This window comes from Salarias fasciatus, chromosome 22 (genome assembly GCF_902148845.1).
Source record: "Salarias fasciatus chromosome 22, fSalaFa1.1, whole genome shotgun sequence".
In the NCBI taxonomy this organism is placed as follows: Eukaryota; Metazoa; Chordata; class Actinopteri; order Blenniiformes; family Blenniidae; genus Salarias; species Salarias fasciatus.
Genome location: NC_043765.1, coordinates 11,030,219 through 11,057,158, shown reverse-complemented (window position 1 = coordinate 11,057,158; position 26,940 = coordinate 11,030,219). Strand labels below are relative to the sequence as shown.

Genomic DNA, 26,940 nt, shown 5'->3' with positions numbered 1-26,940 from the left:
TCTTTTTTTTGTCTCTCTTAAATAACAAAGCATAGAGGTAGACTTTTCTTCTTTGTAAAACTTCACGGACTAAAAACCTCTGCTCAGCGACTATGAGTACATTCATAAAGAGCTAAATGAGGTAGGTGTGGAGCAGAGGGTACAAGATTTTCAAGAAGTGAGAAATTCCCTGAGATGTAGACTTGAGGAGAGCCGGCGAGGACGATTCAGAGCAGCCGAGGCAAAGGAAGGGAAATATGGCTCTTTTTCTACTGATTATCAATTTGTAGAGGTCCCCTTTTGTGTATATGTGTGTGTGTGTGTTTGTGTACCAGATATCTGGCTTGGAAATAAGAAAAGCAAAAAGTGAAAACATAGTTTTAATTTCCCTTCGTCCCGTGCTCTCAATCGTCCCGGAGCTCTCCTCCTTTTTGCTGATTCATTCTCTCGCCTCCATTTCCTTCATCAAAAAGAAGAAAAAACAAAAAAAAACTGCAAGAGAAAGGTCAAACGGAGGGAGAGAACGTAAAAAATAGATTTTTTTTTTTCTTTTTTCCTTTAGAATTTGAGAATGCGATTATTTCCAAAGTCAACAACCACGATGACTCCGTCGGGCGTCACGGCCACGCCGGAGGGCCGGTCCATCTGCCCGAAGCCGCTCCCCTGTGTGCCAAATTTGCATAAGAAGTTCCCGTTGGGCTCGAACACCTGGACCCGGTGGTTGCGGGAGTCGGCCACGATGATCCGGTTCTCCTGGTCCACGGCGACGCCCTGGGGCCGCAGGAACTGCCCGTTCCCGATGCCCTCGGAGCCCAGGAAGCGCGCCGACTGGCAGTCGGGCCGGATGACCAGGAGCCGGTGGTTGTTGAAGTCGGTCACCACCAGGTGGTCTTCGTGGTTAAAGGCCACTCCTCTGGGAGAGTCAAAGTGTTTCCAGAGGGCCCCCTCGAAGCCGTACTTGTTGAGGAAAGACCCGTCGGGGGCGAACAGCTGCACGCGGTGGTTCCTGGTGTCGGAGACCAGGATCTTACCCTCGGAGTTGACGGCCACATCCCAGGGATAGTTGAACTGCCCATTCTTGGTACCCTTTTCCCCAAACTTCAGCAGGAACTGGCCCTCAAAAGTAAACACCTGTCAGACAAGGCAAATGTGTTGGAGCCCGCTGTGTTTACATATGAAACAGAGAAAGTGTAAGCATGGGACGCGTGTTTACACGTGTGTGTGTGTGTGTGTGTGTGCGGGTTTCTGGGACCCAGCTTTGACTGGCGGAGCCGAGCGGAGTGCGTTGCCATACCTGCACACGGTGATTGTCCTTATCAGCCACAACGATTCGTCTCTGACTGTCGCAAGCGACCCCTGCTGGACGATCAAACTGACCGGGCCGGGAACCCAGAGAGCCAAACTTATGGTGGAAGGCACCGCAAGGCTTGAAGATCTGGAGAGAGAGGAGCAGAGCAGAGCGATGAAAACACTATTAGTTCTCAAATTCTCAAATCATTTGTATAAATCCTGCCCTGCGACGGACTGGAGGCTCTACCTGTATGCGGTTGTTGCTGCGATCAGCCACCACCACGTATCCCTCCTTGTCGACGCTGATGCCCCAGGGGCGGCACAGCTGGCCGTCCCCCTCCCCCTCGCAGCCGAAGGACGACACCTGGGAGCCCAGCGAGCCGTAGCTCCGCCCGGACTTGACCGTCACCTTGAAGGGGCTGCCCTGGATGTGCTGGTTGCACACCAGCACGGACACCAGGTGCTCGCCCTCGCTCTTGGGCAGGTAGCTGACGGTGTAGGAGCCGTTCTGATGGTCCGTCACCTCCGCCGCCGACAGGGTGCCCTCCGCCGCCGACATGACGACGGTAGACACCGTGTCGCCGCCGGAGAGGCGCGGCTCGCCGTCGTGGTCGTACCCGATCACGGTGAAGGAGGCGGGCTTGCCGCGCAGCGCGCTCTTCAGGCCCTCGCCGTGGGCTTTGGTGACGGGGGCGAAGGCACCGCTGCTGATCAAGCCCATGGACTGGATGGCGATGTACAGAGCCTGCGGGGACGGTTAGGAAATCCAGCGTTATCGGAAAACATCCATATTGTTTCCTGGACCGCAGCATAAGCCTTCCTGGGGCCCCCGGTTCGAGCGCTGACCTGGTCCGGAGGCGTGAACATGAAGCGGTCGTCCTCCTGCGGCTGCAGCAGGCCCCGCAGGGCCTTCAGCTCGTGGATCTGGGTGAGCATGCGCTCCCGGGCCAGCAGCACGTCCAGGTGGTGGCCCTCGTCCAGCACCTGGCTGACGGCGGCGATGGTGCTGTCCAGCTTGGTCAGACTCTGGTGCAGCTTCTCCACCTGCAGGTACAGGGACTTGGCTTTCACCTGACGGATCTTCTCCACCTGGAAAGAGATCGAGAGAAAAACAAAGTTGAACGGAAGGATGAAAAAAAGGCTTCATCCCCTACTGGCTCTTAACACTGTGGTGACAGAAAGTGTGTCCTTTAGATGGCAGTATTGAGCGCAAACACACAACACAGGAGGCAGTGAAGAGACCCGAGGTCTCAACATCACCCAGCCTGGTAGGTGGAAGGAAAAATCAACAGAAACGTTGGTCTGGTTAGTTTTAAAAGAATATTGAAAGTCACTTGTTGCGATTGTGGAGTTTTTCCTTCTCTAATTAGCTTTAAATGTAAAGTAATTGTCAAACATATTGAAAATATGACAGATGTTTCCAGGAAAAACACCTAATAAGTTCCAGATTTTACTGTTAACTTAACTATCACACATTTGTGCAGCAGCAAGCGGCCAGATGAAGTTACCCTGCAGCCGGGGAGCACAGAGGACATTAAAGCGGGTGGCAGAACCTGAGAAGCCGAGATTGGGCTTTTTACTTCGCGCCACCTCACAAAAAGAGCATGACACAAAAGCCCTCTATGGTTAGAGGGACTTCTGATAGTAAGGGCGGGACTCTGAAAGAAACAAAGCGTCCGAAAAGAGAGGGACCTTTTGTTGATCCTCGGTATAAGTGAAACTGCAATTTGCATCTGTGAGACTAGAATTACACTTTATAGCGGGACGAGGACAAAGACCGGAGTCGGGCTTTCTGATGGCTGGACGGCTCCGTCGGTGTGTATTTCAAAGAGCCCGGTGTTCTGCGAAGCGCCCGCTACTTTATAGTTACGACTGCGAGTAACAGCACAGCTCCCGCTGGGAGCGCACCGACGCACAGGTCTTCATGTTTCGGTTGCGTTACAAGAGGATGGAAAAAGTGTGCTTAAACACAGCTGCTGTTCGATTGCTCAAATTAGCTTCGATTACACGTGAAAGTACTGGTTTTGGTGTTACGTTCTGCGTGTATTGATTTCACTGTGAACAGTTAACGTTTCATTTGATTTATCTATTCATAATTTGTCAGATAAGCCATATAAATGACAGAAAATCAATTTGTTTTGTCACATTAAATGCAGAAAAATTAGGAATTTACAGTTTAATTAAATCATTCTAATCTGATAACAGTTTAATAGAGAGTGCAGTCACACTAATGACAATTTAAAAACAAGATAATTAGGTTATGTGGCATAAATTGTGAAAATGTTCTGCAGACGTCTCAGGAGTGTGAACATCTCTGAGGGTGTCTGATTCGATGCTGAGTCACCGTCAAGCACCTTCCTGGATTCAGTTTCTATTTTCCTGACACCTCCGTCGCATCGGCTAGGCGAAGCGGTAAATGCTCGCGGAGTCATTTTCAATATCTTGCATGACTCAGAGACGCTCCGGCTCAGCTTGCAGGCTCCGCGCACCTGAGATGAAGGCAGCCGCGGAGCAGAGCCACGTGCAGTTTGTGTAATCCATTACTTTCCCCATAAGCAGATATGTTAAACTAGGATACTTACATATTTTCAGATTTCTTCCATAATGGCTTTGTGCTCCTGTAATGCATTTCACCCTGAATGTACGGGTCTATGTATACATTAATGCATGCATGTAAGCATGAATGCATTAATGTATGCATGCAGACATGCATACCTGCATGCATGAATGCATGTAAAGCATGACTGAATTATGAATGTAGATACAAACACTTGGATGGATGAACGGCCAAAGGAGAGCAAACTTTGCTTCACACAACGCACACACACAAAACTGTTGCTAAGCAACAGCCTAATGTCTGAGTAAAGATGGCGGACGGCCAATCTGCGTTTGTGTAGAACACAAACAAAGTCTAAACACTGCAAAGATCAGTCAAGACTCACATTCTTCTGTAAAAGGCTGAAATCGTCTGGATTCAATAGACATGTAACAAAAAACTCACTTCCTTCAGGCTGGGAATGACTATGAGGTCAGGGATGAACAATTAGACTTTTCTCCATGTAAGATCAATTATGGCTAAATGAAACACCACTGTGACAATCGGAGCCATGCAGAGACACACACGACCAAGGAACAGGACAGGTCACTTCTTACAACAAGCTCACTGAGAAGGAAAGACTATAAATAACGCTTTAGCCGTGGAGCTGGATGCAGTCACGCTCTTTAATAGTGACAAATCAAATACACTAATATTAGGTTTCATAATGGTGCGTTTGAGGAAAAATTTCACCAATAAATTCTTAAAAGAAAAGATTTTTTTTGCTTTCAAGTGAACAGAGAACAACAGTCAGGGTGTCGATGCCACCGTAAGTTATTATTCTCAGGTTTTTTTTTTCTTCAGGGAATTGAAAGTGTGCATAATGCTGCAGGTGTTCCCGCTGCGGAGACGACGATGGTTACCTTCCACAGGAGCTCGCACTCCCGCTCCTCCAGTGCTTTCTTGTGTCTCAGGACGAGGGCCTTCACTTCCGTCTGCACCACCTTGGCCTTGATCTCCACCTGCTCCGCCATGGCCTGCACCTTCTCCATGCTCAGCTGCGGAAACGAAACAAGCACCCGGTTTTACTGGCGAGAAGCACGCTTCAGGAGGGCAGAGGAGAAAGCATGGCGGGGTTTTTTGGCAGACAGGAAAGAGACAGGATGAGGAAACAATAAAAAGCATCTTCCTGCTCGTGGAAAGTCAATACATAAACACCTGCTGGATTTTTTTCGTGTTGCTTTTGTCTCATTTGGCAGCTCATCCAGGGGAAAAAGGAAGTGCAGGTCAGGAATAGGAAGTCACTTCACATGGCACAAAATAACTTCCGAACGAGCTGATTCATCTTTTTACCTTCACTCTGCTTGTGTGGAGTAACTTCTGGAGCTGTTTTTTATACTTTATCACTTTGATTAAAAAGACAATCCTATCAGAAGGCTATATTAAGGCTTTTTTTTTTTTTTTTTTTTTTTACCAGCGAAAAGATGATCACATTCTGGTGAAAATGTTATCCTAATGAAAGGTTTCTTGATTTAAAAGAAAAAGCATTTTTGAAACAGGTTATTCCATGTTACAGGTGTTGGATTGGATAAGATTGACTCAACATAAATGGAATTCTTATGACAGATTTCCCGCTTTTTTTTTCAGCTTGATAATCACAGGAACTGAAAAGAATAGCTCCTAAATGAAGATCTCAGCATTTAGCACCGCATTGTGGTAAATGCGCATTTCTTCCTTTGTCTTTCTTGCCCACTCGCACCCCCAGAGTTTTATCAGGCTTTTCCTCGGGCTGGCTCGCTGAAGGGGAGGGGTCACCGGGTGAGCTGGACCTCACAGGGACGAAGGGGAGGCGGGATAACACTTCCTTTGTGATATCGGCCGCGGGGAGCAAAGGTCACCTAAACCTCTACAGGTCGTGATCTGCAACCTCTGTCTTAAGACACATCGGGCCCACCCCCAACGCAGCCCCGCAGGAACAAAGCCAGGCAGCAGGGCCCTCCTCTCTTTTGCCTAAAGGGTCATCTATATCAGCTCCCCCACCCTCCGAGAGAGAACAGAGGCGAGGAAATCCTGCGGGGATCGGGGGAGGATCACCATCGATACGGTGATGAGGAGCCGTTTCTCCTCACGGCCGCACTCTTCTCTCTTTCTCGTAGTTTTGTCTTTTTCTACTTTCCGCCTCTCATGAGTCATCTTAATCATCTTCCTCGCTTCTCTCCACGTTCCCAGAGGTGCACAGCTTGGAGCACAAAGAGCGTCCGGCCAGCCAATCACACCGTGGAGGCATAGAGCTCTGGCCAACCAGGAGGTCACAAGCCCCGGGGTCAGAGGTCAAAGGAGATAATGGCCGTGGAGTCGGCGGAAATTTCCTACCTCAGGGGGACGAGGCATACGTGTGTGTGGGTGTGTTTACATATTATCTGGCGTCAGCATTTACTCCCATGGTGACCTGGGCAGAAGTGGACACACACCCCCAGCGCTGCCAGATGGTAGGCGCTGGATCTTTTCACTCAGCTGCATGTATGCTGGTGTTGATTCCCAGAGTGTGTGTGTGTGTGTGTGTGTGTGTGTGTGTGTGTGTTGCTGGGTCCGACTTTCTTTTTACCCTCAGCTACACGTGGTTCGGAGTCGTACCCGGGCCGTGTTGTGATACCTTAGCATTCCAAGAACAGCCAGCGTGACATAAGCACCCTTCCATCAAGGTACCAGGCGTGACCCGGTCAGACAAAGGTCACGCTGAGTAACGGATAGGTGAGGCACAAGCCCCGCCGAGGAGACCGCACATGCCAGCCAGTCATACGACCTCGGTGGAAGAGCTAGTGTTTCATGTTTTGGGTATTTACCAAGGTCACAACAGCCTTGCCCCACCTTCACAAGGCAAACTGGATCTGACGGGTGTGTCCAGCTCACCGCGGTGAGGCGTGGCTGCGAAGCTCCTCGATATAAAAAAAGACTCCCTTTAAAGACTTCGACCACCGCTTTCTCATTTTGTAAGTTGAATGACATAAATGTCCGACAGGTTCAACATATCAATTACCTTCAATTAAGCTTACAGGAAGCAAATTTTGGAGAAATTATCATGCAGAGCAGGATTGTCGTCTCAATACAGGTGGAAAAACAACCCAACCCAGCTAGCACTGTCCTGCAAATGAATCTATGAGCGTGGTTGAGCCGATGTGGTTGTGAGGTGATTATATGGCCATATGTTGGTTTTCCCTGATTGCTCACATGGTTATTTTCATAATCTGGACAAACATTCAGAAAAACTGCGCTGGCTTAAGCAGGATGACACCGCTTTACAGAGTTTCCCATAATGCTGTTTCAATCCTGCAGGTCACTCGGGGAGGAGGGTGACAGCTGTATGACGGCGCTGCAGCTCCAACTAGTGGCGGGTGACGGTAACCACGCTAAGCCTACGCAATCACTGAACACTCACCTCAAAAAAATTAAAAACTGATGTGAAAGGGTGAGGGGTTGGGGGCTTATAGCTGTTTTTAATGATTTGGAATAGAGCTGAACGATTAATTGCATTTGCAATAATGTTGCGATATGATAAAACGTGATTTGCCAATCGCAACGTGCGCAATTAAAATGTAATCACGTGACACAAATGGAAGCAGTAACCTGAAGCGCAGTCACCAAGAGATACAGTAGGTGGCGGTATGCACCTAAGTTGTTGGTCGCCACCCGCCATTGCTCCAAAGAAGAAGAAGAAACAGAAGCGAGAGAAGCGCCGTGACGGATTCACCAACATCCACTGCCCTTTGCTTCAAGCTTTGCTTTGCGCAGTGGCCTCTGACTCCTCAGAAACTACTGAGACATTCGTCCCGAGGAGGAACAGCACATCAGTTGTGTGGGATTATTTCGGATTTAAAAAAAAAAACGTCAAGTGTTGTGCAGAGCGTGTCGTGCCACCATTGCCACAACCAGAGGTAACACAACAAATTTGTTCCAACGCTTGAAAAAATTTACCGTGCCTCTTATATGACGCCTGCAAAGCGAAAATGCCGAGCTCCAGTACCGTTACGCACTGGTTTGGTTTATTTTTTTGCCTAATCTAAAAGTGCATTTATTCTTTTATTTATAACTTTATTCAGATTCTACAAAATATTTTCAAATAGAGTCAAATTCTATGCTTCAGTTGTATAAAATGTTACTACTGCTTTGGGAGCAGTGCGATAGATGCCTATTATTTTATATATTTTTTGTCAAGATGGTGGATTTTGTACAGTTTTTACAAAGTGCTTGTTCTTATGTTTCTTGGAGCATTTAAATAAAAATCCCATTTATTTAAATTTGTAAATCTTATAATTTTATTCATACAAATGGAAAGAACATTTTACACTAAACAGATTTCATATTGTGTTGGTCATATTTAAAACAAATATTTATGGCTTTTTTTGGAGAAAAAGAAGATAAAATAATAAAATCGCATTTTAAATCGCAATCGCAATATTAGGGAAAAAAATCGCAATTAGATTATTTTCCCAAATCGTTCAGCCCTAATTTTGAATAAAAACAGCAAACAATTACTGAAGCTTAACCACAAAAATCGGAGTCATATCTAAACGTTTACTGAGATCAATCCACAAAAAACCCAAAGTGCTAAAAAGCTAATCAATGACTGAATTGCCTTAAGAAATTGAATATAGAGGAACATGAAAACACTTCAGAGGGTACAGCCCTAATGAGTTTATTTACCATGAATTGTGAGTCGGACGCAATCATTATCAATCAATATTTATCTTTTCCCTACGTCAGGCACGACCAAAGTCCAATCACGACCCAAGGTCAGGTTTTATACGGCCGGCCCCCTCTGAGCTACAACACATTTAAAGACAAAACACCATAGAACGCAGCACGCATTCCAAAACGCTATCCAACGGCAGCGGAATAAATGAGAAATTATGTAACGGGGGGAGGAAAAACAACTGTTTGCAGTCAGCGTTGCGTTTAAGACGATTAAATCCAATAAATCAAAGGAGCTGCTGAGCTCATTTTTCTCCTCTCAAATGTGTCACCGTTAGATGAAGTCAGCCTCAGAAGCTGGTGGGAGAGTGAGGCGGTGAATAGGTGGTAGCACTAAAGAGGAGGGAGTTTTCCTTTTTCTGAAATCCTTTAAATACCTCATCCCCCCCCCCTCCCCCAGCCACCGCTCCACACCTCCTCCCCTTTGACCTTCAGCCCTGCCCCCTCAGCCAGAGCTCATCCCGTGCGACCCACCCCCTTCTTTCTTTTCCCCTCTCTCGCTCTCTCTGTCTCTCTCTCTCTCCTTTTTTTAAGGGCCAGCTGGACACCTCTAACCTCGGGCTTCCCGGCAGCCACGGACTGGTCACTCTCAAACACGTTTGAGCTGATGGACTCTAATAGCTCAGGGACGATGTGGGAGGCGCAGCTGCTGCCTCACCGAGAGGCGAGCGCCGCTGGATTCACATGCTTTTCACGTCAAATTATCCTATTTTGCACATCTTCCTGCAAAATTGAGATGAATATCAAAAAACTCTCCATTAACCAGACGGTCGGCTCAATCTGGAGGGGGGAGGGTGTAAAACAAATTTGATGGGATTGGCTCATAAAAATGTCAGTCAAACGTAGAGCACAGCTACTCTACTTCACTGGAAATAAAGGGTGAATGTCACCCTGTTCCAGGAGGCGTTTGGTCTGCGGTTGTGTGTTCGGCCTGGTTTACATGTCAACACTTCCAGTGAGTATGCGCCGTTTCTGCATTTTCGTTTTCAGAAAAGTTTCCACTGCAACGTGTTGAAAACAACATCCATGACAATATCTTCCGGTCTTCAAACGTTGTGTGAAACGTCTCACCTGCACGGCCTGGCGGCCCTGCTGAGCGTCTGCCAGGAGCTGGATGGTGATGGCTCTGCAGTCCTGCACGGCGTCCTGCAGGTAGGCGAAGGTGTGGCCCATGTGGCGGCCCACGCTGCACTCCCGGCAGATGGGCACCGAGCATGTTTCACAGAAGAACAGGAACACCTGAGGAGACAGAGTGGAGGCCATTCTCAATCAAAACTGGGAAAGACTTTCATCGCATTCTGTCACCGTGGAATCACGGGAGAAGTTAGCGAAGTTTCCTCACAGAGAGGATTTCACTCCTTCGGCTGTGTCAGTGTCCTTTGCACTGTTAAATTCACTCATTCAAACATATTTAAACAATTTCGGTGATGTCTGCCGTGGAAGGTGCTCAACCTCCACTGGCAGCAATCAGATACTCTGTATTTTGCAGCCAAGGACACATGATAAGTAAATCGAACCATCAACTTTGGACTATCGAAGCTATTAAAGAACCAGGAGATGTTAGAGTTTCCTGGAAAAAGAAGGGGCAGAGGCTCTTTCTCATTGTGTTTTTTGACATTTTGACAGTCATAAAACCAAAGTGCAGCTCATAAAAGGATTAAAAAGCCACTATTAGCGTTTCAGATTCAGTCGCTTTGCCATATTCTTCTTTACAGTGCATATTGACGAGTGACCTAATGAAACGGGCTGTTACCTTGATTAAAACTATAGATTTTCCTGGGTTTGAACTTTGCTTGAGACACTTCCGTACATTTTACCCACATAAAGATTTTTTTCCTTTTTTTAAAACCGCCTCCCTCTGTGACTCAGCTCTGAGAAAGCTGCTGTGTTTACTCTTGTGAGTCAACAAAGGTTGACGATGAAGTGAGACCGGCAGCATGAATAAATTAATCAGCAAGCCAAGTGTTGCCCTCTGCTTTTCTCTCCGTCTCTCTCTCACACACACACACACACACACACACACACACGCTCGCAGCTAATTAAAGAGAAAAGACCATGAATGATAAACTAGTCATCCATATGCATGTGTTCCCAGGGAGGCTCACGTAGGCCTCAACACCCCAGAGAGTATTTCTCCTCCAAAACACTGTGCCAGTAGAAACAAAAAGGGCCTAAAGGCCAACACAACCAGATCAATACCCATTCCAGAAAATCCTTCACCATCCGAGGGTGACGACCGTGAAGGGATTTTAGTCCCATTTCACATTTTCAAAACTTATAATAACACTAGTTTTGAGTTTTACTTCGTATTTTGCTTGCAATGCAACAACTCTTCTAATATATTTGCGTATATAGTAGGAAATTGTGAGCAATACTGGCAGCAAACCTGATTGATTAAAGATGTCCCGGGGGGGACGTGGAGGGAAAATGTCATTTAAGGTTTCCAGCTAAAAACTGAGCTTTGCTTTAAGCCCTTGTCAGGAAGCTGATTGGTTGTAATAGAAGGTTAATTAAATATGCACGGGGCATCATATCCCAAAGAGACGGGGGATCAATGGCCTCCAATGGCAGGAGACTTGAGTGGATGGGGATGGGCCTGCAATCAATCCATCAATATTGGTGGATCCCCCAGGGAGCAGGATAATCTAATGAGTCACACGCGCACACACCCACCCCCCTTTATCGGACTTCCTCCTCCTCCTCCTTTCTGGCTGTGGAGTAAACCCCCCACTCCTCCTCGGCTCCTTTTCCCCAACACCCGTCACTCAGTGCCCTGGCGTCCCTCCCCCGTCCGCATCTCCCAAATTCCTGGGGGACGGGACGCACAAAAGCGAGGAATGCAGCTGGCTCGGAGCAGAGGAGGAAGGTGACAGAGGAGGATGAAGGGCCGGGGGACAGGCAGATTGATGGGGCAACACAGGATGGCTTTTGATGAATGGTTGACTCGTTATGGCTCCCGGAGACTGGAATCAGCAGGATCCTGCTGATGGAGGAAGCCGCTCCAGCGAGGGATAGAGAGTTCTATTAAAAACACCGTCCATGGGTTTGTTGTGTTGGTTTGTAGAGATACTGTAAATCCACCTCCATTAACTTATGTCCATCAGATCCAGAAAATTTATGTTGTTGGAATCAAGAGGAAAGTGTGAAACAGACGGACGCATGTGATATTTCACTATCGTCAGTCTAGAAATGTTTCTCAAAAATCCACATTACAAAGTTTTATCTGCAAAAATATCACTGGCTGGACACCGAGTCTGCGTTAACAAAAGACATGTGCAGTCATGGTCACTACAAATGAGCCTATATTTAAGATCAAGTTTGGTTTGATCATTTTTGAAGGCTTTCAAACATTTAAAAAATATTTCAATTAAAAAGTATTAATCAGCAGTAAGCAATGTGCCAAAAACATTTGACAAATTCCAGTAACCCTGTAATGAAACCACATACAAATGCATGTAGAGAACCACACACGTGGAGTATATGCATTTTCCAAATATCAACACAGACACAGAGTCGATGTGTTCTCAAAAAAAATTCCACCAGAAGGAATCAGACCCTTTTTTAATCTCAAATGGAAGCGAATGTGAGTCTATCTGGTGGCTTTTACTGCTAATAAAACATCAACAGCAACAGGCGAAAGTTTGTTTTATGCTTGATGCATTTGAGAGATCCGCAAGGCCTCATGTGGACAAATTATGTCATTTTAGCTGCCGCGCCGCTTCTCAAGCTGAAAATTTCCATTTCACGTTCCTAACATGGAAGGAAGTGTTGAGATAATAAAGCTACAGGAGGAAGACTGAAGATTTGGGTTTAAGGAGACAAAAAAAAGCCAAGGCGAGAAAGTCACTCACGGAGACAAAAAAAACAAAAGATTCAGTTATGTTGCTGCAGACATGATGGAAAAATAATCCAGATCAAAAAGAGGAAGCAGTCCAATTTAAAAATGCATTTTTTAAACTGTTCAGTAATTGATGACTCATTTATAAATCAAGCAGGTATAAATACCAGTATTTTATTTCCTTTGTCAGTTTTGACAAAAAAAAAAGTAGTTCTTGAAAAATGTTACTTGCATTAAAAAAAAAAAAAAAAAAAAAACGGTGTTGAATTTAGAATTCAATGCAGGGTTCTGCATTTCCTACAGCCCTCTCCAGCATACTCTGTCTCAGCACGTCCTCCTGCCAGGGCGGAGGCCCCTGTGCTGTCAGGAAGAAACACTTGAAGACATTTTGAGCTGAGGTTGCAGCCTGTTTTGCTCATGCTTTGGTCGCCAATGCCCGACAACTCCCCTCCCCTCCAACCACAACAAGTGCCGCTTTTTGTATTCTGTCTGCTTGCGATACTCTGACGCCTGCAAGTTTGGGAGCAGATGCCACACGGAGTACAAAAGCCACACATGTGTTGCTTATAACAGTCGTCGCTTTACCCCCGTATAAACTTTGTTCTGCCATTATGATATTTCCAACTCTATGCTATTCATTCTGTGTGGAGCTCTGACAAGAATTTCCATTTGGGATTAATAAAGTATTTCTATTATAATCCTCCATCTGAAGGATCGGTGCAAAACAACGTGCTTGCTAGACAAGTTTCGTGATTTTCTTTCTCTTCTATATGTGCGCATACACACATCAATATATGAAAACATTTTACAACGCCTTAAACATGGCAGCTGCTCACATTGTAGTCATGTATATCCATCCAATCAGTGTGCTGGCTCATATTAAAGGGTTTCTCCCCGTGGTGCCATACGGGGCCTGAAAGCTCAGAACGCAGCCACAATTTAAGAAAATCAAACCCAAGCAATTATCCCAGGTACATCCTTGAAGACGTCACCTCACCTCATCACCATGTGACACAACAAAATGAAATCGCGTTCGTACCACGCATACCGAGCACTAACTTGATCAACAAGCAGAAAATAAATAAATAAATCTCAATTGACTTCAACATCTATATTACCCATGAGGCTTAAATGGGCCATTCAGGAATCAATGACTTCTCATGACTGTGTTATCTCATGTTTAACGTCAACATGTGTGTATGTGGAGCACCAGGACAAAACAAAACAGCAAAAAAAAAAAAAAAAAAAAGCAGAGGGGGAAGCAGCATCAGTTAAACTAGATCTGAAAGCAAATGGATGTAAGACAACTCAAGATATTTTTAATGCTGTCTGCCGCTTATGTCTCAACATCTCAACCAATCCTCGAGAGGGAAACACACACACAAACTCACTCATCCATCCATCCAAGGTTGTAGATTACATAACACACCGGCCTCTTAGAACCGCCGTCAATATTATTGACTGGCACAGGATACAGGCTCTTCCCAGAGGTGTGCATTCAAGTGTCCTGTTCCTTCTCTCTTAACTGTCTCTGCGAGATCATAACTCAGAGAGCTTTAAGAAAACGCCAACCAATTTCACAAATAATTTGCAGTAAAGGTTCCTGATAACAGCAGCTGCTGGCGGATACCTTCACGCACGAAGATCCAGGAGATACGTCCTGAAAAGATGGGAGAAAGAAAGGCGTGGTGCTGTGCCAACGCCGTAGTAAATTCCTCAGTTTACGCCGGGGCGGGACGCCTTCGGGCTGAGGTGACTCACCAGCGCAGCACATTTCTTACGCTCAACAACATCCGAGACGGAAAAAGAAGGGGAGCGGGAATCAAGCGTGAGCGGCTCGGCTCGGCTGCAGCTCCATCGGGGAGGGGAAGTGAGTTATTGTATTTCATTAGCGCACCGGATGTTTCCCAGTCTCCTCTCTTCCCATTACGCGTCTCCATTATGAATTCACGCTCAGACACACCCCCCACGTCCCCAATCACAAGCTGAGAGGATGCCTTCCAATTCATTCGGGGGCTGTTTCTGCTTTCAAATGAAGCTGAAACAAACGGTTAGATACTGGATGGGAGCTAATGAAATCCTGTCTTTTTTTCATTTAAAAAAAAAAAAAGCTTGGTTATAGGTTTGAAATATTTCACATTTATGAATAAATATTGGTTGAATGCCTCAACTCCTAGTATACTTTCCACATTTTGGCAGTCAAACAGGCCCCACACCTTTAATTATCTACACTTCACATCACTTCTGATCTTTGAATTTCCAGATGTGTGCATCCAAAGTAGTGAGAAATGATGATCAATCTGAACTAAACTCATCAGTTACTCATCTCTGCTTCAGATACCTGCAGAACCCCATGAATTTGATTATTCTAACAGGACAAACAAGCATTTTATTATATTTGATCCTGGGCTGTCTCAATGATATGAGACAGAGGCCGCACGGCGGCTAGATAAAAGCACATCGGTGAGATCCTGGGGGAAATAGCACTAATGCACGGTGGCTGTGAGCTGCGTGGCTTTGTGTTCACCCAGCAGCAGGATCGGCCCCCTTTCCTCCCCTCCGAGGCACTGGGAACTGGGGGAGAGGGCACCGAGTCAGCCAGCCAGTAAAATCGCTCCGTGCAGCACTCGCTGCCTGCGTGCACAGCCGAGACAGAGCGAGCGAACGAGCGAGGGGGGAAGGGACGAAGGCCGTGTAATGTCACACTGTGGTGCCAGAAAAACAGCGAGGACTGCCAGAGCACGTCGCCTTCACAGCACCAAACCCACATTCTTGCATCCAAAAATCCACCTTCGCAACATTCGGGAGCCGAGAACAGAAGACCGGCGCTTCAAGTTTTCCAGTTATTTTTTGCACAAACTATAGGAGCGCTTTTCCTCACAATGTCGTCATTGTTCTGACTTGAAGCTATCAAAAAATAGTCAGCGCTGCTGGCTCGGGTAAAACCTGCACCAGTCCGCCGCCTCGCCATCCCACGCAAGGACGTAAACTCTCAACCTGTGAGAAAAACTGCTGTTTTTCATAATGTGTGTCAGTGCCTCGGGCCCGTCAGCTCTTTCTTCTACAAGCCTGTCAACAGGCAGAAACAAGAAGGGTCAGCGAGGTACGCGTGCAGGCCGACGCATTCCTGCAGCCTGACGTCAGCCGTCTGCTGGCTCGAATCAAACACATTTATAAAGACTTGCTTTTCTATTTTAAAACAAGAACAGATGCGGCTTCCAAGACACATTAACATTTGCGATACTTGGACTTCATCGCTGGTGTTAAGAGGCTGCATTAATCATCTGATAAGCGTTAAGGAGGGTCTATTGCTAAAATGCTACTGTACAAAAACAGAGAAAATCTGGATGTAAAATTGTTTTATTTGAGCATATTTACATAATCAAAATATGCCAAAACATGCTTTTCTCCTGATAACACATTTCAATGATTATCTGAGTTTAAAAAAGCAAAAGATTTGAGCACTTTAGTTTAATTTGGTTCCTACAGTTTATGCTATATATTTATATAAATAGATGCTCTTTAAATGTTTGTTACCACTATTTTCTTAGCATAAAGGTATACACACACACATGCATCTGCACACACAGTTATAGAGTGCTTTTACAATAAAATGGTCTGAGTGACTCAGGTCGGTGCACACACACACTTTTCACACCCTCCTTTGGTTTGGCTCGTTTTCACACTGCACTTGTGAAGGTGGACCAAACCGCCTGGACAACATCACGCAAATACAACAGCTGCTCATCTGAGGAGCTATCACTGTAGTTTAAAAAAAATTGGGAGAAGAAAATGCAGTGAGTACTTCAAATTAAACTTGTGAATGCTGCTGATCATTTCAAAAGGAATTCAGCCTCTATTTTAAGGCTGTCTGCAGGACACCTGCTTCGTCTCGACTGATGCAGAAATGTTTAAGCTATGTCAGGTATTTGATGACAAACGCACGACTGTAACACGCCCAGTTTCAGCACTCGGGGCAGAGGCAGGCGTCAGAGAGGCTCACGTGAAGCAAAACAAACTCTCCTCACTGAGGAATATTACCCAGCGCATAGAGGAAGGAGGGAATTACAAAAGAAGAAAACAGGCACACCAGCTGCAGGAAGGTATTTCTCACTCTGCAGAAAAAGTGTGATTGTTGAGGGTTGAGGAAGCCGAGATCAGCATGTGTTACAGTTGGGGGGGGGGGGGGGGGGGGGGGGTATGACGGAGAGGCGGGGGAGGTGGGGTCACTTCGAAAAGGCTAAACAGACAGCAGCAGCTTTAAGCCAGTCTGGTATTTCCAGGCTGGATAATCTGTGGAATACCTGATCCAGACATTCCCAGCTATCCCAGGAAAACCATCTGCCAGCCCAAAGCTCCTTCTATGGGAATCCCAGACATAAACTCATCTTTTCCCAAACGCTCCCCACGTCGGGGTTTTTTTTTTCCTCCTCTCTCTTCTATTTCCTCCTCCTCGACTGCCGTTCCGCCTTCTCGTGGCGAACCCCCACCTTGCTGAGACGGACGCTCCTGCCCGTGTTTTGAAACCTTGCCGCAGACGGCACGGGAGGGGGGCGGTGGCCGCCAGCCGGCCACCTGATTGGCCGGCGCCGGGCGAGCGAAGGAGGAAAAACAAACCACAGTCAGCTGGCCTCCTTTACTCAGAGAGCATGTGACCGACTGTTGTGTGTTTAATACCAGAGCGGTGGAGAGAGAGCAGAGGAGGAGAAGGGGGAAAAAAAAAAAAAGGAAGTGCAAGGGTGGGGAAGATAGGGGAGATAAAAAAAAAAAACCAGGTCAAGAGGAGGAGGACGTGAAAAACAATGAGAAGGTGAAGGAGAAACCCGAGAGGCACGGCGGGTAACAAAAAGCACATGAATGTGCGCAAACAAACCGGCTAATCTTAGTTCCTCCGGCATCAGAGTCAATCACAAGCAGCCGATTTAATGATCTTTAACCCTTCAGAGCAAGACTCACAAAGCTTTCAGTGTTATCACAGGACTGATCACACAACCGCAGGTTTCCCCTCGTTTGGGTCCATTTGCAAATAAAACGGAGGTTTTACCACTTTAGGCTGACAAAAAGCTTTTTGTTGGACGGTTTGAGATCAAAATTATTATCCCCCAAAAAGTATGTGCCGTTATGTAGAAAGTCAATACAAAAATTGACCTATATTTATTTAAATAGGTAAATAAAAATACAAAATAGTTTGGACAAATTACGTAGAGTTAGAAAGCTGCATGATATGGAGGAAGGATTCCCACCATCGGTCAGAGAAGCAGTGGCAGTATGCAGTGGACTGACAGGAGCGTGTCCAACGCCCACAACAGAGCCCGCCTTCCCCACTAGAGTAAGCATTACTGTGCCATACAAGATCGTATGTGCAAAAAATAGTCTAAATATAACTTACTAATGGGCATGAATGTTTAAAAAACTCCTCATGAGGTGAGCAGCGCCAGCTTCATGTGCATGGAGCATAAGAAAGCGCTCTCACTGGGAGGGAAGAGATGCTTTACCAAAACAAATACAACACTTATCTCAAAGAATGAAGGATAATACAGTCACGGTAAAGTAATTTGTCATTTATGACTAAAATTTTACAAGAAAGAAGTGCAGAAGTTTCCAAATACCATCACCTGCCCAGTAAAGGGTCAAACTGGTCCAAGTTTGACCCTGGTTCAGTGCTGGGTGCTGCATACATTTACAACCAATTTAAACCAGCCCCATTTTCACCAGAAATAATATAAAGAATATCACAACAGGAGGTAAATCAGGTCTAACCTGAGCATCCCGCATGACCACTAGCAAACCAGCGTGGCCCTGGGCTGATATTAAAAAATGTTTATAGTGGACAGATCGCGACTGGAAGCTGTGCAGTGTCTCCTAAATAGGGCCGAAAGCTTTAAAGTCCAATGTGTTAACAGCACAATCCCGTCGAGTGAGGTCAAATAATGGCCAATTAAAACCCCATTTGGGCCCAACCACTGAGTAGGAAGTGGCAGGTCCCAGCTTCTGAATGGGTTTTAAATCCTGTTGTCAAAGAGAATGTGATAAATGCCTTCCTTTCTATCCATTAAATTTATACGGCCTAAAGTCCTCAAATGGACATCAAAGCTCGGACACACACACACACACACACACACACACACACACACACACACACACACACACACACACACACACACACACACACACACACACACACACACACACACACACACACACACACACACACACACACACACACACACACACACACACACACACACACACACACACACACACACACACACACACACACACACACACACACACACACACACACACACACACACACACACACACACGTATACATATATGCACTCTCCCCTTCATCCAACATGAAACACGCTCACAACACACAGGAAACAGGGAATGCACTCTAATTACTGGGCACATGTTGCACATTAAAACCCTGGAAGTCCAACTTCATATAATCCAACTCTGCTGGCCGTGTGGAAACACACACACACACACACACACACACACTAAAAATCCTCTTCAGAGGATAACTACCTACAGATGGGAGATGCTCTTGGAGAAGAGAAATGCCGCCGCCATCGCCGCCGCTGCTGCACACTCGCGGATACTTCCAGGAGTGATGAAATGTAATTGCTCGCCCAGCAAGAGCAACAGCTGCTAAATCATGTTGAGACTTTCTGCATCTATAAAGTCCATTGTCTGTGACACAGCACAGAGAGCTGATGAGAAAGGCAGCAGTGGATGGAGGAAATACCCCCGTGTGTTTGTAGGAAACAAGGCGAGAGAGCGAGAGAGAGAGGAAAGAGCCAACCCAGGAGGTATAAACTCAAGTTACAGGAATTCCTCTGGCCTTGTATCAGCGTCAGTGTTGGGTTAGGTTTCCTTACAAACATACTCGGCTAGTGGGCTCCGGAGCGGGGGAGAAGAGGAGAAAAACTTGGGAGGAATGGGGGGGGGGGTTCAGGACACGTCCTCTAAAGCCTTTGAGCTGGATAATGGAGCCATAAAATGCAACAGTCTGCATGCGAAGTGTGGAAATGTGCCGCAATCTAGGCCGACGCTCCCGGACCCCCCCGTCTCCCACGGACGGCGCTAACTGGACGCCAAACTGATTAGTTCAACTCCAGCACATCCTTACAGCGTGACATATTTTAGGCACCCAATGCCCACAAACCTACCCCCCTCACCCGACCCCACCCACCAGGGCTGTATAATGACTCCGTGTGTGACGCTGAGAAGGCCCCCGCACGTGGCCAAGCAGGCCCGTAGCCATGGCGACAACAATTTAATCTGCGGCGCAGAGTGACATTTTGCAGGGATTACCATATCATTAGCGGCGTCTCGGACGGACCTCGGCGTGCGCCGGTATGTCCGAGTGTGACATCACAGCGAGCGGAGGGCGCCGCGATGATGTAATCCAATTTTCCACTTCACACACACACACTCATGCAGCGGCGGGACCCTCTGCAAACCGCTCCAGATGAGCAACGACTGTCACTTGTGCCGCTTAAGTAGGCCAACATATTTGCCCGCGTGCTCACATACCCCACATAGTCTTATCAGCATGCAGCTGCCCCGGGGGGCTTTATCTGCCACCTGAAACTCTCCCAATTCGCCAGCAGGTTTTTCTCCATTCTCCACCTCCATCAGCTGGGAATATTCCAGCTTCTGCAATTTCGGAACTTTCGAAGCCCAAATGACCCCCGACTGAAATATATTACTGACGGGTGTGCACGGGCACCATTGGGACGGGGAAACTCAAGCCAAAGCAAATAAATGTGATCCTCGCACAGCTTCAGAAGAGCATGAAAAATAAAACAATTTTTTTCACTACAGCAGATGAAGTAAAAGGCTTGCGTGTCAATTTTTTTATGCACTGTATCAACAGCCCTCCAGAGTTTGAAGGTGATTTTGAAGGGAAAGTCCATTTCACGAGCAGAAATAACCCGTGCGCGCACTAAATTGAGGTAACATATGGTTGGAATGACGAACGGTTAATGGACAGTGAAGATCCTACAGTGAAATCCCCAGCTCGGCTTACATAATACTGCAGAGGGGAAGAGGACCACGGCTCCTAGAAATAAACACGGCTCTGCAACACTCGGTATTCTCATGATGTTTGAGGGAGGAGGGGCCCGACGCACACCGAGCCAGACTCCCAAGAACTCGCCCGGATAAAAGCGGGCGCAGCGCCTCCAGTCCTCTGTTAGGGAGCTGCACCTGAATACACAAGGAAAAAAAAAAAAAACTACAGCTGACAGCCAGCTGAGTGCCAGACTCCCATGAATATCCCTGGCTCGCGTGAGAGGAAATACCTTGACAGACGCCTATGGACGACATTACGGAAAGAAAAACATGTGGATATAAGTTTAAAGTGTGAACTTTGTAGGATAAAGCTCATCAAAATGAACATTGCCTTATTACTCCGGCTCACTGAGGTGTTTGGGACTCTTTCAAGCTCCTCCCGCTGCTCCGGTGTTGTCATTTGAGTCCGTATCAAGTTCTGCCTTGTGGAAACACACCTGAACTCACATCCAGTGGCGACAGGCTGACACAGTTTATATCTGTAAAACTCAGTGTGTCTCTAATGCGTATCAACTCCATTTCAAGGACATTTGGCCTGTTTAAATATTCATCTGTCGTGGCTTTAGATAAGACTGTCAAACATAAGGCCCATGGGCCACAATCAGCCTGCAAAAGGCTCCAGTTCAGCCCACCAAACCATGCAAAAGGTAAAAATTTCTAAGAAAAAAAGTCAAACCAAATCTTATTGGCGTATTTATAGTTTCAGGCATTCACTGGTCTGGATAATTTTGCATAAACGTGCACACATGCCTGTGTCCACAGGTTATGACATTGAGACACCTCTTCCCAACATAATATGACCTCGATTGTGTAGAAATGTCACATCAAACACCTGAACAGAAAACAAGTCATCAGCCTTTCAAAGAATACAATCAGAGAAATTGGAATTAACTGGACAAAGAAGCCGACATGTCGACATGTAGTAAGCAAATGTAATTAGTGGGGGAATGTGCAAACAGGCCCCAGTGGTCTTTCCGACCGTGCAGCTAACCGCATGCACCAATTCTAATTGATGAGAGACTCGGAGATGGACGAGCGACAATGGGTCCGCTTTCTGTGCTCAGTAGGTAAAGAAAGGCTAGCTAGTCTTCTCCTGTGTCATTCCCTCCCCCAGGGCTGGAGCACAGAGAGAGAGGAGTGGGAAACGAAGCCTTTACTGGAAAACTGAACCTACCTATTTACTGGCAGTGGATGTGGGGGGGGGGGGGGGGGGGGGGGTGCATGGGGGGAGGGGCTGGATTACTTTAGCACCATGCAAAAATTTTTTATAGCTAAATTAAGCAATTGTGATCTTGATCAAACAGCACGCTTACATAAAACAAAGACGTCCCTGGATGAATTTTCCAACATGTAAATATAAAGACTGCATTAAAAGTGTAATCCTCCAACACCAGCAATGGCTTTAAAGGTTGCCAAAACATGTTCAGCCCACCTCTTAGCACCCACTCCGACTGAGCTGTTCACACATACAGAGGGTGGAATATGCTATCTCTTTTCCCTCCCGAGGTGGAGGAAGCCTCAGGAGTTACTCAACACAAACACTGATATGAGACCAGACGTTTCGACACATTAGGCCTCTGGAATACACACAATGCATGTAGGTGAGAAGCAAACAACACCTTCCTTTGTATAAGAGACAGCTTCACAGCTCCACACAGCACCTCCGAAGGCCCCACGTTTAACAAGATCTGGCCTAAAAATTTTTCCTTTGTGTCGATCATCGGACAAGTGAGCATACTGGTCGATTTTGAAACATATAAAGAGGTCAACTAAAAAGTAAGTAAAAAATTAAAACAGCAGAAATGTGTTATTTGCTATTATTTTTAAATACCAACAACCTTTTAGTTTGGTTTGCTTCCTCCATCGGTTCGCTTCCACTTTTTCCTTTAACAAAGGTTGGATTTGGCCGTGCGAAGTAACAAACTGTGACTTTATGACAAGAGCTGGTTTACTGAGGCCAGAGCTGAATCTGGGTGGCATCTATTTATCTGTGTCTCAACCGCTTCACAATATTTACTGACCAGCAAGACCGCAGGATTACTTCTGTCATTTGCTGATCGTTCATTCTTTTCTGCATTACTTTTTCTAAACTGAAAATAAATAACATCCTGACCTTCTTCACACGCAAAACAAATAATCTAGCATCTTTAATATGAATAAATCGATCCTAAAGTAGATTTAACTCCCATGTTTGGTCTGAGAAACTTCTGCTTTTTCACCAAATCTCTCAATTCCTCCTTGCAAAACATCGGGATACAAACTAAGTTTTTAACTTCAAGAAGTAGTGCCACTGTGTTTTTTTAAGGTTTTGCTAACAATGAGCTGTGTCCTGCTGGTAGAGGCACCGAGGCAACACACACCGCTGTAACTTTATAGATCGATATGCAACCCATGTCTTTTATTGGCTTTGTGGAAAAAGTTCACAGCGCCTGCAATTTGCAGCTAATTTAATAGTTTGATTTACTGGCATGTCAGAAAGCACAACCGATCACACATGTGGGACCTCTTTGAAGAGCAGGTTGTTTATTCGCGCTCGTGGGGCCAAAAAGTATATTCACCGACAGCAGGAAGAACTGCTCTAGGCTCCTCAACAAAAACCAGAAGTGGTACAAAAATGACATTCCAATACCTCCTACTAGTGCTATTTGTTATTCTTCCTGACCATATGACTAAACGGAGAAAAAGCTGGTTTCCTGCTCTGCAGGCCTTTGTAGTTTACTTCAACCACATTACACTGTGCACTGCAATCCCCTTTAGAATTCCAACTTGTCTTTCCCATTAACTGACAAAACGTAGATCTCCACAATATGTCCATGCATCAAACTTCTAACAGTCATAGAAACATGTGTGCAGTTACTACAGGGGCCTCTCTTTGGCCCGAATGGATGGTGTGGTACAGATTAACCAGACTCTGCGTGTGTCTATGCCTATGAGTGTGTGCATGTGGGGGTTTCGGTGTGTGTGTGTGTGTGTGTGTGTGTGTGAAAATCCAGCTCAACACACGTGCCTATCCCTCTCCAGGGAACTAGGTGAAGAGCCACTCAGCTCCCTTTGAACCTGAGGCCATATGGCCCCCAGTATGGTTCTATGCTACACACATAATGCTATTACACTATAGGAACGTTCATGAATGTGTGTGGGGGGCTCATGTGGACAGCTTAGATGAAAACAACCCCCAAAACATGGGGTAAATAAGCTTTTAGGGTTCATGCATGCATACATGCAAGACTCATTCCAGCATTAATTGGTGATATGAACGCAGGTTTGTGTGTCTGTGCAGGTTTGTATACAGGCAGTGTCTTCTCACCTCGTTTTCATGGTGCTGGCAGAAGCTCATGCGATCTTGGAAGAGGGACAGCAAGGCGAAGTTGTTCTGCAGGGACTGGGCAAGGGACACGGACACGCCCGACTGACCCGAGTTGCTGTTGGCGTTGGCCCGGCTGAGGTGGAGGTTCTCCCCCAGGCGCTCGATGAAGTGGTCCTTGGTCAGCCGCACCCGCTGGTGCGCCCGCACACAGTTGTCACAGAGGTACTCCTGGCAGTCGAGGCAGTGGGACGTGGCCGGGTTCTCCTCATCGCAGGAGCTGCACTGAGGCTCACCGAGATGGTGCGTGTGCAACAGACCCCCATGGGGGTGATGGAAGCCAGAGGAACCTACGCCCAGGCCTCCACGATGGGGGTGGTGGCCATTCTTGTTCTGGATCTGCTCCTCCGAGCTCACCACCACGTCCAGCAGATTGCTGAAGAGGAAGTTGGAGGATGGCAGGGAGTCCACCCCGGCCTCGGAGATGGAGACCTTCTGGTCGCAGGTGGGACACCGCAGCTTCAGCGGGTCTCCGGGACTCCGCTGGCCTTCCAAACACTGCCTGCAGAAGGCGTGCAGGCAGGGCAGGACGTGGAGCCTCTTGGTGGTCTGGCTGGAGGAGGACGAGGTATGCGAGGATGAAGATGAGGTAGAGGAGCTGGAGGAGATGGGAGCAGAGGAGCCGCACAACTCCTTGCAGAGCGGGCACGTCTGCAGGTCCGAGTCTGGAAAGGAAGCCATCTGAGGCCGCGACTGAAACAAGGCTCACTTTTACAACACGTGTGGCTCTGAGGCTGAGGTATTCATTGAGGGACCGTCGACTTTTCCAGAAGATACTGAGGCGTTTGAGGTAGATTCATAAGTTCTTTGAAGTCAACAGTGAAAACGGTGCTAATCACCTGTGTTATACAGTTCTAGCTTGATGCAAAACAAAGAGGTAGACAGTTCTTGAAAACAAGAGTTTCTGAGGTAATAAAAAAACACTTGTGAGGTTTAGAGTCAACTGAGTGAGGCGTTTCGGGAAGATTTATCAAGTAATTACAACGACGCTTTTAGTGTTTAAAGGGAGATATCTCTATTTATACATTTAAAAAAAAAAGTTACCCGATGGTGGTTTGTTGAACTCACAACATGAATCCCAAAGTGAAGTGACACTGGCTGGTCGAGGTGCGGGGGGCTCCTGCTCTCCTCCCCCACCGACTCGGCAACATGACTACACGGCTCAGCGCGACGGAACGGCACCGGGCGACCACCGCACGGCTTCTGCTTCGATTCTCCCTTCCTTTTTCAAAAAAAAAATATATCTCTTCTGTGTGATTCAAGTGGTTGTGGTTCCCCCCTCTAGTCCACCATCGGGGTCCGTGCAGGCGGCGTCGGGCGCAGCCAGCGGGTCGTTGGGTCGTCGCAGCGCGAGCTTCGGATCGAGGGACCGTAAATTATTCATCAAAGCAGCGATCCGGCGGCGAGGGTCTCCGGGGGAGGGAGCGGGGGAGGGAGGGAGGGGAAGGGGGGCAGAGTGTGTGGGGGGGATCAACACCCAGCCACGGCGAGTCTCGTACGAGTCATGCGGTGGATGAATGCCGCCTCATGAAGAGGCCGCCGCCGGCCGGAGGGTCGGCTGCTCCGCGGCTCGGCTCTCTGCGTGGAGGAATGCGCAGCGTTTTTTCCTCTCTCTCTCTCTCCCCCTCCGACAGGCTGCGAGGAGAGACGGCGTCCCGCACCGGGAGGAAAAAAAAAAGGAAAAAAAAAAACTCGGTGCAAACGGCCGTCCGGAGCTCAGTCGCGTCCCGCACTCGGCGGCTGGCGTCGCCGTTGTTTACTCACGCGGTGGATAAGCAATCGCATTAACGTAAGGCGTGCGCTCTGGTGGGCGCGTGTGGCTCCGACTGCAGCTCCTCGAGCCGCTCTCATCCGACTGAGGGGGAAAAAAAATGGACTCACTTCCGCCTTCGGGGAGGAGAGGGGCGTGCGCCCGGCGCGCGCTCCCGACGGTGGTCACGTACGCGTGCGTGCTCGGGATGCCCACGCGACTGGGTCAGTTGTGATGGACAAGGCGCGCGCATGACTATCCACCACAATAGATAAAAGTTTCCAAAGTAATACACGGCTTTTATTATGAGACTGTATCATTCACAAAAATAAAATATTTTATATTTCATGAGGTTTTTATTTTTTATTTTTTGTGAATAATCTTATGTATCAGATGACCCGTTTCAAATCAAAAATATTATCCAATGCTTGTTTGGTGATTCGAGTCCAGGCACTAAGCAGTGTGAACACATCATGCTGAGTTATTAGAATGGGTTGCATTTGTACCATGTTTCTCTGCCTTCAGCTACAGTGGAGGAAGTTGCAACGCAAGGTGCTCCGTCCATCTCACAGCTTCCGCTGGTTCAATATCTTCACGTGGACAGGAGGAGATGGGAATTGAGCCTGCAACCTTCCCATAGTCAGATCAGATGACCATGTGTGTATGAAGTGCATTGCAGGAATTCCTCAGAATGCACTGAGGAAAAAAAGTAGGCTTTGCACTCTCCTTTTTATTTATGTCAGTGGAAAGATTTCACAGCAAATTGTTACACATTAAAATCTAACACAGAGTGTATCGTTTAGAATTGCTTACCCTCTGCTTTTCATATTTTGTTGCTGCTGAGCACAGATACAGAAAAAAACCCACTTCAAAGTGTCCAAACTGTCCCAAATGGATTCATAACATAAAAATCAATAAAAGAAGCGTATAGGCTGTGACTGATGAAGAAAGCAACAGTTTTCTCAACTGTTTATTTTCAGAATGATTTTATCAAACAATCATTTTTGCTTATCAACACAAAAAAAGATTGCTAATTTGGCTTTATCAACAATATAAAGTCAAAAGATAATAAATCATATTCTGGCCAAATGGCCAACTATACGTGGTAAATAATAAGGAAAATAAATGGATTAAACTGTGATCAACACACAAATCTAAATGATTCAAATTAAAGGTTCATTTTCTCTCAACAGTGCAGCAAATAGTTCAACTCAGCTGAGTCAGTGTGTGAAGAAAACAAATCAGGAGTTATTATCTAAATGGGATCATATGAGACACTTAACTAACTTAATTTGACACAGGTCACACGTGTTACTCCATTTGTCTTGGAGTTAAAAGAAAGATCAACA

At 46.7% G+C, this 26,940-nt stretch overlaps 1 protein-coding gene across 1 annotated transcript; it reads right to left on the bottom strand.

Annotated features, from left to right (window-relative positions):
• trim71 (tripartite motif containing 71, E3 ubiquitin protein ligase) lies at nucleotides 1-25,674 on the bottom strand. The gene is made up of 7 exons (XM_030120660.1): nucleotides 23,785-25,674; nucleotides 9,626-9,793; nucleotides 4,729-4,863; nucleotides 2,116-2,358; nucleotides 1,517-2,014; nucleotides 1,274-1,414; nucleotides 1-1,110 (listed from the first exon to the last, which is right to left on the bottom strand). The coding sequence occupies exons 1-7, from the start codon at nucleotides 24,520-24,522 to the stop codon at nucleotides 538-540; spliced, it is 2,496 nt and encodes an 831-aa protein (XP_029976520.1). The 5' UTR covers nucleotides 24,523-25,674; the 3' UTR covers nucleotides 1-537.
• Between the last annotated feature and the right edge of the window lie 1,266 nt (nucleotides 25,675-26,940).